This window comes from Enoplosus armatus, chromosome 23 (assembly GCF_043641665.1).
Source record: "Enoplosus armatus isolate fEnoArm2 chromosome 23, fEnoArm2.hap1, whole genome shotgun sequence".
NCBI classification, from domain to species: domain Eukaryota; kingdom Metazoa; phylum Chordata; class Actinopteri; order Centrarchiformes; family Enoplosidae; genus Enoplosus; species Enoplosus armatus.
In genome coordinates this window covers 868182-879961 of record NC_092202.1, presented here as the reverse complement: position 1 = coordinate 879961, position 11780 = coordinate 868182, and the positions used below count along the sequence as shown (strand labels likewise).

The 11780-nt window shown below is 42.1% G+C and overlaps 2 protein-coding genes across 2 annotated transcripts; both read left to right on the top strand.

The window, feature by feature from the left end:
- Window positions 1–3679: 3679 nt before the first annotated feature.
- Window positions 3680–5188, top strand: LOC139305575 (dickkopf-related protein 2-like). Its single transcript, XM_070929457.1, has 4 exons — window positions 3680–3847; window positions 3947–4103; window positions 4438–4572; window positions 4794–5188. Exons 1-4 carry the CDS (start codon window positions 3680–3682, stop codon window positions 5186–5188), a joined length of 855 nt encoding a protein of 284 aa, XP_070785558.1.
- Window positions 5189–10332: 5144 nt separating this feature from the next.
- On the top strand, window positions 10333–11606 carry LOC139305579 (GTPase IMAP family member GIMD1-like). The gene is made up of 3 exons (XM_070929462.1): window positions 10333–10495; window positions 10978–11240; window positions 11331–11606. The coding sequence occupies exons 1-3, from the start codon at window positions 10333–10335 to the stop codon at window positions 11604–11606; spliced, it is 702 nt and encodes a 233-aa protein (XP_070785563.1).
- Window positions 11607–11780: the final 174 nt, after the last annotated feature.

Here is an 11780-nt window from a genome sequence, read left to right as displayed (position 1 = left end):
GCCTCGATACTCGACTCAATAAAAAACTCATCCCTGTGTGTGTGTGTGTGTGTGTGTGTGTTGTATTCATTTCACTTCCCCCCCAGGGTACTGTAATACTGTAATACTGTTTGTATAATGTAAAATAAAGTTTGTTGTATTCAGTAACATGCAGAGATGTTTTGTTTCCCAGAATGCTTTTCAGCATCGGCACACCAGAGGCTGCCTCTGAAGCCCCCCCCCTCACTGATCCCTTTGTAACAGACACTATTCGGATGCTTGTGGAGCATTGCATTATGGGATTGTTTGCAGAAAGTAGTGAACATGTGCAACTGAGTGCACGATGTAGTGGAAACATTTTACAGTCAGATAAAATGGCAGATAGTAAATATTGTGATGTCACGAGGCCCGACCATTTCTTTGTTCCACTTCCTGTTTTGTCTTTGAACTTCCTGTTAAATACAAGTCATCAGTCTTCGTCCTGATTGGTTCACACAGCGTGACCTGACATCACCACAGATATCCGATTAAAAAGATCTTTAGAGCAAAGTTACCTACAGAGTTAACTAGCTTAGCTAAACTAGCTACACTAGCTACACTAGCTAAACTAGCTACACTAGCTACACTAGCTGACTGTGCTGCTGCAGCAGCTTCATGTCTAACGTATCAGTACGATGATGCAGGTTATTAAGTTATTAACATTATTTTTAGTTTGATCATTAAACCTGCTGATTTTCACTTCTGGAATCTGGTTTTATCAACATTAATTCAAACTTTATATATGACCTTTCATTGATCATATCATTTTGAATGATTAGCCCATGTCATGGAAGGCTGTACTGTGTGTATGGAGCTTTATCAGCTACTTCATATTCTGCTGGGTAACTGAAGCTGCAGCAATACATCATGATTTACTAGTTGATTATATTCTGTATTAATAATCTGAATCTGCAAAGTAACTAATGTTATCAGATAAATGTACTCAAATACTCAGGTAAAGCACAAGTACCTTAAAATTCTACAACCCTTGAGTACATGCAGGTTTTCATATTTCCTGTCATGTTCTGTAGATCTGTGTATCCTCAGATGAAATAAAGGGCTGTTTTTCTTTTCTTCCATTGAAGTAGAGAGAGTGAATATTTGGTTTCACTTCTGATAATCTGATATCACACACACACACACACACACACTGCTGCAGGTAAGGAAAACATTAAATATGTGTGTACATATGATACTGATAACATAATACGATTGTGTGTGTGTGTGTGTGTGTGTGTGTGTGTGTGTGTTTATCCAAATCTCACTTCCTGTCTTACTTACAGACATTTATCTAAAGGCAAATGTGTGTGTGTGTGTGTGTGTTTGTGGTGTGTGTGTGTGTGTGTGAAATGTTTTCTTGAATGATCTTATAATTACTAATGTGTGTGTGTGTGTGTTTATCTTATCAGTCATCGATGACTGCAGCTCCGATTGTATCAGAATAATTAAAACACACAAACACACACGCAGGTGTCGTTGTTTCGTGAGTGTGGAAAGGTTAAATGTTACTGACTGAAAGGTCGAGAGTTTAATTGTCATCAAGATAGAAGAATATGTAAAAATAGTGTGTGTGTGTGTGTGTGTGTGCGCTGATTGTTTTGACAGGATTGTGATTTCCATATGATGTCAAAGGTAAACTCCTCCTAAGACACAGTTATCAGCAGTGACTCTGGAGATATCTGCGACTTCTTTTTTCAAGTACTGTCCTCAAGTGTAATTTTGATGTACTTTATACTTCTACTCCAGTACCTTTTGGGGTTCTCTACATTCATTTGACAGCTGCAGTTACTGTAGTTGTAACTGTAGTTACAAATAAAGATTTAAAAGAAAAAACACATGATCAGTTTGTAAAATCGAGTTTGTTGAAGGTGAAACCAGCGGCTGCTCCAGTTTGGCCACATCGTGTCTCAGATGTCTGATGAGACTTTTCACATGGTTCCAGTGGAGCACACTTATTTCAGATCGAATGATCCGATATTACACGAAAAATATTGATCGAAATCAGAATTTTGCTGAAATTAGCATGTCAGCTAAAAGCACAAACTTTACTTTTTTCCCATCTGGAGGTTTTCACACAGAAATAGCAAAGTAATCTTTTTATTTTCATCAATCCAACAGTTTAATGAACGTAACAGCCTCACGGGGGCGCTGCAGGCTTTTACAGTCACATCAATATCCCTGTTCTGATCAGGTTTCTGGGGTATCTTGGTTAGATCATATTCTGGTTTGAGACACCTGGATAATCAATAAATAAGTAAGAAACAGTGGAAACATGCTGCTGCAAGTAACCAAGAACAGAAAACAAATCAGAGCTGACCTGCTGAAATCCTCAAGTCCAGACCAGAACTGAACCAGGTCTCAGGGTCCAGAGTTTGTAGTCGACCTCGGCTCCGTGTCTCTGTGGTGGAAGAAGTCCACCAATCAGGAAAAGAGTGAAAAAGAAGACAGAAAATAAAAGGAGAGGAAGAATGAAGGTAGCTTGAGGTGACAGCTGGTAAACTGATCTGTGAATGCAGTGATTGTCTGCAGTGTGTACTTCTGTACAGTACAACTGTAGTATTTCCATTTTATACTACGTTATGCTAAGTGTACTCCACTACATCTCAGAGAGAGATATTGTAGTTTTACACATGCAATATTGCACCATATACAGGTGACAGAGTAGCTGGATTAACAATATAAAATGCTGCTGACAGATAGTGAACATGTGTGTCCTCTGAGAACCTTTCTCTTTTTATCTTTATGGGACTTTTGTAATCTTCAGTAACTAAATAAAGATCATTTTTATTTTTATTCAGAATCTACGAGTACCCCCCCCCCACACACACACACTCACACCTCTGTATCGATGGCTGCAGGTGGGGGGGCGCGGGTATCGATGTGTGTGCGGGAGGGGCAGGGGCGCGTGGCCGGGTTGTGGGCGGACCTGGGGTCGCGCGTGGCATTGGAAGCAGCCTATAAAGCGGATCGGGGTCCTGGTCCATCTCACCTGTCTTCGTTCCTTCAGTGAGACGGGCAGCATCTTCTTCTGCTCACCTGAGAGTCGGGGTCTTCTTTTACTGAACTTCTGGACACGCAAACCCCGCAACACGCCGGGACTCACGTGACCGCACTTCACTTCTTCCAGAGGACAGCAGCAGGTACGACTCACACACACACTCACACACACACACACACACACTCACACACACACACACACTCACACTCACACACACACACTCACACACACACTCACACTCACACTCACACACACACACACACTCACACTCACACACACACACACACACTCACACTCACACTCACACACACACACTCACACACACACACACACACACTCACACTCACACACACACACACACACTCACACACACACACACACACTCACACACACACTCACACTCACACACACACACACACTCACACACACACACACACACTCACACACTCACACACTCACACTCACACACACTCACACACACACACACTCACACACACACACACACTCACGGTCTGCGTGTCCGTGAGGTGAGTCAGAACTTGTTCATGAAGGATGCTTTCAGTTCTTGTAAACTTTCCAGTCTGAACTCAGTGGGAAGAAAGTAGTACTAGTACAGAGTACATGAAACAGTATTTGATGAGTATTTTTGTCCCAGCAGCAGTCATGACCCGCCACTTGGTGCTGATGGTGTGTCTCGCGCTCGTGCTGGTGGTGTGTTCACGCGGCGGGGAGGCGCGTGTCAGGCTGAACTCCATCAGAACGGTGATCCTGAGGGAGGGGCACGCGCTGCCGGTGAACAGGAGCACGTGGGAGCCGAGCCTGGACCTGACGGTGAGTGTGTTTTCTGACGTAATGACGTTCGGTCGTCCGGTTTGTTCCGGAGTCCAGTTCGACAGCAGCCGGTTTCATGAAGGTCTCGTGTCTCCGCAGCTCTACCAGTGCATGAGCGACCTGGAGTGCAGCGAGGGGAGCTACTGCCACGCCCCCACCAAAGGCCCCGCCCACTCCCGCTGTCAGACCTGCCGCAGGAGGAAGAGGCGTTGCCATAGGGACGGCATGTGTTGCCCGGGCAACCGTTGCAGCAACAGTAAGATTGTCCATAATTAAGCATTAATAAGCATGTCTGTCATTTTGTAGTTTCATCAAAATTAGTCAAACTTGGTATCTCCTCAAAAGTAGAAAAGTTTTAATTCACACTTACTGTCTCATAATTTGGATTTTAAAAGTCCCAATTCTGCTTTACTACCTGGTCTATCTACCACTACCTCGCTTTAGGGTCTAATCATCTTGATGTAGAATCTTATAATCTTTAGCATTTCATCATTTTGACCATGTGTCGCATAATTAAAATGTTCTGTAACTCCACTTCTGTAACCATGATTCAGTTTGTCATCATCTTAATTCCCCTCTTTCTCCTTCAGATATCTGTGTTCCCGACGTGGACAGTTTCGTGTCTCAGAGGATCCCAGACTCAGATGAAGGGACCAGTCCTCTGTCTAAAAAGAAAGGATGGAGGAAGAGAGGGAGGATGGATGTCAAAGGGCCCCCGGGTAAAGGTGAGCACATGTTGGTGCTTTCACACACATATCATTTCAACCAGCTTCCTGAAACTTTATTCACTTTTTATGAACGGAATTCTTTTTATCTGTTTATTTTGTCTGGAACGTGTTATAGTCCGATTTTGTCAGATTTGCCCAGAGAAGGCTCACATCACTATGATCGCGGCTTCTTTCACGTACTGGGTCATCTTAGTGACTGTCAGTGTCTCTGTTTCCAGGTCAGGTCGGGGATCCCTGCCTGCGCTCCTCAGACTGTTCGGGCGGTTTGTGCTGCGCTCGTCACTTCTGGACTCGCATCTGCAAGCCGGTGTTGCGGGAGGGACAGGTTTGCACGCGACACCGCCGGAAGGGGAACCACGGCCTGGAGCTGTTCCAGCGCTGCCCCTGCGGCGACGGACTTAGCTGCCGAACGCTACGAGAGCCCGGCGTCCAACCTTCATCATCATCTTCATCCTCTCTGCTGGCAGCTGCGGCAAAGTCCAAGTTCGCAGCATCCTCTTCCTCATCTCGCCACTCCTCCCCCCACACTTCACTGCTGTCTTCATCATCTGCAAAGTCGTCGTCATCGCCAGCGGTGGCAAAGACAAGACTTCATGTGTGCCAGAAAAACTGAGGAATCGAACGAAAGACAAACAGAGGAGGAGAGAGGAAGGAAGGAAGGAAAGACCTCCCTCTCTCTGCCAATGACCGACCCCGGAGGAAACGAGAGGCAGAGACCAAGACAGAAGACAGTGAGGCCGAGAGAAACGGAGGGAGGGGTGAATAACCATACCTGTTCACACCTGTGAAAGCTCCCTATAACCCCTCCTCCTCCCCCAGACTGTCCCAGTATCTCCATGCTAATTAGCTTCCTGTCAGGCTACATTCACACACAAACTCTGCGGGATGTGAAACTCTTTGTGGTTCAGATCTGGTTTCCTCCTGGGTGTCTAGACGAGCAGAAACCACTTTGAAATCTGGTTTGGCGCCATTTACACAGGAAAAGCATTAATATTGAAAACCTGGTCCACGTCTGTTGTAATGGCCTCCAGCAGGCATTGAGGACCCACAGATATCCAATCATGTGCTGAACCACACTAAAATATATCTCAAAAAGGAATCATTGTGCTAATTGGGAGGGTTTCACTCATTTCATCTCATCTGTTGAGTGACTTTATTATACTTTCTTTCAACATGTTTATTCTGCTTTTCAAAACAAAAGTCCTAAATTGCACTGGTATAAGTAGAGTTTTTATGGCCCAGTTAAAAATAAGTTTCACTACACCTTTCCACTGTTGTACCACAAATGGAGAAAGTTCTGGAAGATGCTTTTAGCCAAACTTTCAACACCTCAAGAACTCATTTAAATGGAGAAGGACTTGATGGTTGATGTATAATGTTCCTCTGAAACTCCTGAAACAAAAACTGTACCACAAATATACCTTCTCTTCTTCTGTCACGCTAACACCCATTAGGAAAAGAGAAACTGGGCGCCAATAGAAACTCGTTCACATCCATAAACTGTGAAATGTTGCCTCGTTAAACTCCCCAAACTTTAAGGCCTGAGGTTTGTCCAGACGTCCTGTTTGATTGCACTGTTGTTATTGCGATAGAGTTATTTTTCTATAAGTTGTTCCTGTATATTGTGGATGAATGTTGGTATAATATTTGCCTGTTTGTTATGTGTCACTCTGCCCGTTTAGTTTGGCGGTTTTATTTCCAACACTTAAAGAAGGAATCTTCCATTTCTGTAATGTAAGGCAGTCCGTCAAGCAATCACTAATCTGTGTTTTTATTATTAAAATGATTTGTCATTTCCAACATGTCTGTGTGTCTGGTTTTTGGATAAACGTATGTGTTTATGTTGTTTTTAAACGAAACACTGAAACGCTTAGGAAACCTTTGGAGTGGAGGGTTATAGCAGCAGATTAATGCCCATGGTTTTTGGAATCATGTGCAACTATTGACATTGGTGTGATGTTCAGGGGTCCAGATACTTTTGGCCATATAGTCTAAATTGATTAGATTGTGTGTTGCCAATTATTATCTTTGTTCTGCTCTTTGACGTACTAACTGGGGACTACTCAGGAATGCCCATGACAAGCTAGCTAACTCACATGGTTTCCATTTTGTATTTGGTCGTTGTTTGCTAGCATCAGCCAGCTTGTAGCATCTAGTGATGAAAGATCAGTCTGTTTAAATTAACTAAGAGCTAACGTGATGAAAATACTTTCACAGAGCTGCTGTGGTTGCTAGTCATTTTTCTTGGTTCATTTTATTGTGATATTAAGATTTTTACCCCACTCTGGGACACTACCACTATAACTAACCTAAAACAAACAAATTGTCACCTTTCAATTTCTCTTTACGTAATGATTAAACAAAGGAGATACAATATGTTAATTAGCCAGCTTTATAGGTTTTAGTTGGTGTATTTTCAAACTTTAGTAAGAAACATTTAATATCTGAGACTGAGTCCTACATCTGGTTGGACCACATGTATCTGAAAACCAGGCGCTGAATGTTTTTCCCAGTACTGGTGGGTGGTGATAAGATTAACAAAGAGGAAAAGACATCCCCACAGGCCTGTAAAGACACAAGGAAATGATTTATCTGTGTAGATAAAAGTTATTTATGACCACAGAGTTAAAGCCCACTCTCAGATATTTAAACTGCTGGCCGATTTAAATATCTGTCAGAAGGATAGCAGGTGATTTCTGTCGTCATCCTGTAATGAAAATCAGACTGTTGAATGAACAGTGTGTCCGTGGGTCATTAAAAAGTAAATTTAACAAATATCAGGCCTTACTTTTGAGTTTATGAGGTCTCAGTTTCCACATTAAATGTTATCTGATTCAATTGCTTCTTTTGACTGAATCAGTTGAGTAACATCAGATGTTTTATAGCTTTTAAAACAAAAAAAGCTATAAAATCCAATAACTAGCATACATACAGTGCTAACCAGCATTACATCCATAGCCACGGAGAATATAATTAGCTTACAGCTACATTCGTTTCTGGGGTTACAGCCTTAGAAGAACTCCTGGTCAGAACTGGAACATCCATTTGTTGTTGTTGTTGTTGTTGTTGTTGTGGATGATGCAGAGTTTAAGCTAACGTTAGCAGCTTTGTCCTGCACTTGGATTTGGGGAAGTTTAAACATCCTCAAATCTTTCTCTCTGTTTGAAAAATAATGACACTGTACTAAAATACTAAGACTAACTAGCTACCCTGCTGTTTGAGAAAACTGCTGCCCTTTTATTTCCATGTGGATCAGCTGGTGAGTATGCTAACATTTTCATCTGAGACCTGTTAGCCTCAGTCTTTTAGCATGATAGCTTGTATGTAGCCATCAAGTGCACATGACCGGCTTTCACAGGCTTCTTGTTTTACAGCAAGTCAACCGGTGATGAGTTTTCAACCAACTCATGGAGCTAACGTTAATTAGCAAGCTTTTGACAAAATTAGCTAGCAGCAGCCACCATTTCAATCGTCGCAGATAAAAAAAATTGCTGTGAATTTTGATGTTAAATCTGCCACTTTTATCATTGTAAACACTTTCGGAAAAGGAAACTTGACAACTGCAGCAACTTTAACCAGCCACCAGGGTAAACATAAGTCATTTTAAGGCATTTGAATCCTTGTGAGGACAGTTTTGCAGAAAGTTTGCAAGAAAGACAAAACTTCACAGAGTACGTGCTGATACGTATGACCATCTTTGGTAATTTCTTTGTTTCCCAAAACCTTCCGAGAATCGATTTCAATCTTCTGGAGACTGGCTGACATCGAGAGAGAGGAGAGAATGTGTGTTTGTGTCAGCATGTTCCCTCTTCTGTGGTTGGTAGCTGTTGGGCATCACTGTCCTCAGTTTGGGCATGGTTGTTATAAAGATAACACACACTGTCGTTTACATGCTTGTGTCACTCTTCCATCCGTGTTCCCCAGCTTCCCTGTTGCTGCGTGTTCAGTATAGGTCAGTGACACACACACACACACACACACACACACATCTGCATCATCGTCACTCTTCCACCTGTGTTTCCCCGTCTCCTTGATGTCATAGTTTAGCTTCACACACACACAGTCTTCCCTGATGTTCTGATGATAATGTGATTAAAATAGTAAAGTAAAACAGCTTTCTGCTCTCGGCCATTGATGTTGTATTTTCAGTGAGTTGTGGTGAAAAATCAGTTAATGCTGCCTTTTGGTTAGTATTATGTTAGGGGGCATTATGTCAATGGAGGTTCTCACAAGTATAGTAAAAATATGTCTGTTTGCAGTAATAAATAGGAGGTCATTGGATACTGACATGACAGAAAAGACATCCACATGCTGCTGATGAACATGTGTTGATAATAAATATCTTATCTCTGTCAGGATAAACTGTGAGCAGATGACGGTGTTTCTCTCTGCGGCTCGAGGCAGCGACAGTTTTCACTCAAACTTTATTCTCCACAGAGAACGCTGACGGAGCTGCTTCACATTCACGCTGAGGGTCGCCCACACGGCCGGACCAGCATGTGTTCATGCAGCTTTTATTACAAACCAGGTAGATTCAGACAGTGGTGGTCTGTACTCAGTACTCAGATCCTTTACTCAGGTAAAAGTAGAAATGCCATAGCTGAAAATACTCCATTACATGTACGTAAAAAGTACCTTGAAGTGTCAGATGAATGTAGTGGAGTGAAAGGTACAATATTTTGCTCTGAGATGTAGTAGAGTAGAAGTAGAAAGTAGCATAAAATGGAAATACTACTAAAAGAACCTCAGAATTGTACTTGTAAATGTACTTGGTTTCAGGTAAACATTACATATGCACACGCACAGTTAGGGACACTCATTTCCTTCAAGCTTCATTTTTGAAAGGAAAAAAGCCCCCACCAAGTTATCTTTTTCTCATAATAATAATAATAATTATTATTATATTTTTATGTGATTGATTAAAAACCATAACTTAACTATAGTTAAGTAGTATAGTATTATGAGATAGTATCTCAGAGAGATACTCAAAGTTATGAGAATATAATTATGATAAGCTTTAATGGTGAGATTCATTGTTATAAGATGAGAAACGTCTCTGAATTATGAGATAGTATTTGATAATTATGACTTCTTATTAAGATTCTTAGTGTTATAAGTGTTGAACTGGCTTCGATACATCAACACACTCATACTGCCTGTTAAGGTGTTCCTTTAAATCTAAATTGCAGGGATGTTTGTCAGTTTTACAACCTAATAAAACTACTGAGAGAAGGACAGATGGGTTGGACTGGTTATTATTTAACCAGTAACCACACACACACACACACACACACCTCCTATATTGATCAGTCCAGGAAATGTTAAAGCAGGTAAGACTCGCTTTTGTAGATCTGTTAATCTCAAGTTTAAATGTCTGGTACTTAAATAAAAGCAGGTTCATCATGGACTGTTACATGTTATCTGAATGATCAGTGCTTTATAGACACACTGCAGTTCTGGTGAAAGTGATTTTAAAAAGGAATGTTATGTGTTACTGTTCATGTTTTCATAATTCACTGATAGAACTCACTGAACTCGAGTGCCAATACCTGAATAAATCATCAATATTTTCTGCTGTAGATTGTAACATTTTCCCTTACCCTGAGGAAAAATCCTTAAAGTTTTTTAAATAAAGTTATGCAACAACAAAAAATATTTAATGGTAAAGGGATGCATTCAGGATGTGAAGTCGTAACTCATCAACCACTAAATGCTGTGAAGCATTTTGTTATTTATTTTAAAACGTAGTTTCTTGAGATGGATCTCGACACGGAACACCGTCGCCATGGCAACAACCCCTTCAGCTTCCTCAGCAGCTGGGGTAATAAACTCAGTGACGAGCGGAATGTGCTGGCCCTGAACGTGCTGTTGCTGGGCAACAGGCAGAGTGGGAGGAGCTCTGTAGGGAATGCTCTGATTGGTCAGTAGTTCTACTGTATATAAAGCAGGAAGCTAGCGTGGCTTTTTAGCTGTGTGTCACCATCCAGTTTTACTGAAGCTCCTCTGTCGGAGTATAAACTGCCGTTAGGAGACAGATAGCTGTTGAATAAACTGTGTGAATTTATTCTCCTCTTAGCAGCCGAGCTAACAAGCTTGTGTTATTGAATGGAATGAAGACCAACCCTGAGAACAAAGTAAACAGCACAGTGCAGACAACAGAGAGAAGCTCAGAGAGCTATTGCAACCCATTTGCACTAGCATGTTAGCAGTTAGCTCGCCAGCTACAGTAGTTCACCATTCAAAAATTTCATTTACTATATCATAATTTTGACTGTTTTTATGCATACTATTTCATTCATGATTTTCTTTTGCTGGTGGAAATGGTCTTAACTTTTAGATGGTGAACAGAAAAAAATAATCTATTATTAAAATGATTTTTATATAAATCCGTATGTTCGGCAGGTGGAGACGAATTCCAAACAGGAACCTGCATTTCTGGCATTTCCATGACAACAGACTTCCAGCTCCTCAGCCGAAATTTCCAAAAGTATTTCAGAAGACAGGGGGCGGAGTCTGACCTCATGCTGAGAGTGATTGACACACCCCCTCTGTTGCCCCGCCCACAGAGAGTGCACGAGCTCTGCCCCGAGGGCGTGCACGTACTTGTGCTTGTTGTGAGAGCTGACCTTCCACACGACAACACACACCTGAAGGAGCACGTGGAGGTAAAAAACACACACACACACACACACACACACACTCATACACTGTAATGTGCGTGATCTTTTGTGTGTTTTGTGTGTGTTGCCTTTCAGACTCTCTTTGGTCCAGAATGGCGTCGTCACGCTTTACTTGTTCTCACACACGCTGACCACCTGAAGGAGGCGGGGCTTCACCTGTCAGTCTACCGAACACAAACTAGTGATTGGCTGAGAGCTGTGGCTGAAGAGGTGGAAGGAGGAGTCTCATTCTTGGACAACAGCTGTGATTGGCCGTCGACCAGAGGACGACCATTGAGAGACCGACTGCTCCGCCTCTCAGCCAGGAACCACCACAGAGCTCTGACGGTCAAGACAGAGGTCTCACTCTGACTCTAAAATGAAGGAGGATAACTGATAACCCATAACTGCTCTATACTGTCTGCTGTTCAGTGAGTTGGAAAGGGTTGTTGTAGTTGAAGTGTCAGGCTGATCAACACTTTCACTTCTCAAACATTACGTATTTGGTATTGATGCCTAATTAATGGACCTGTTATAGTTTCTTTT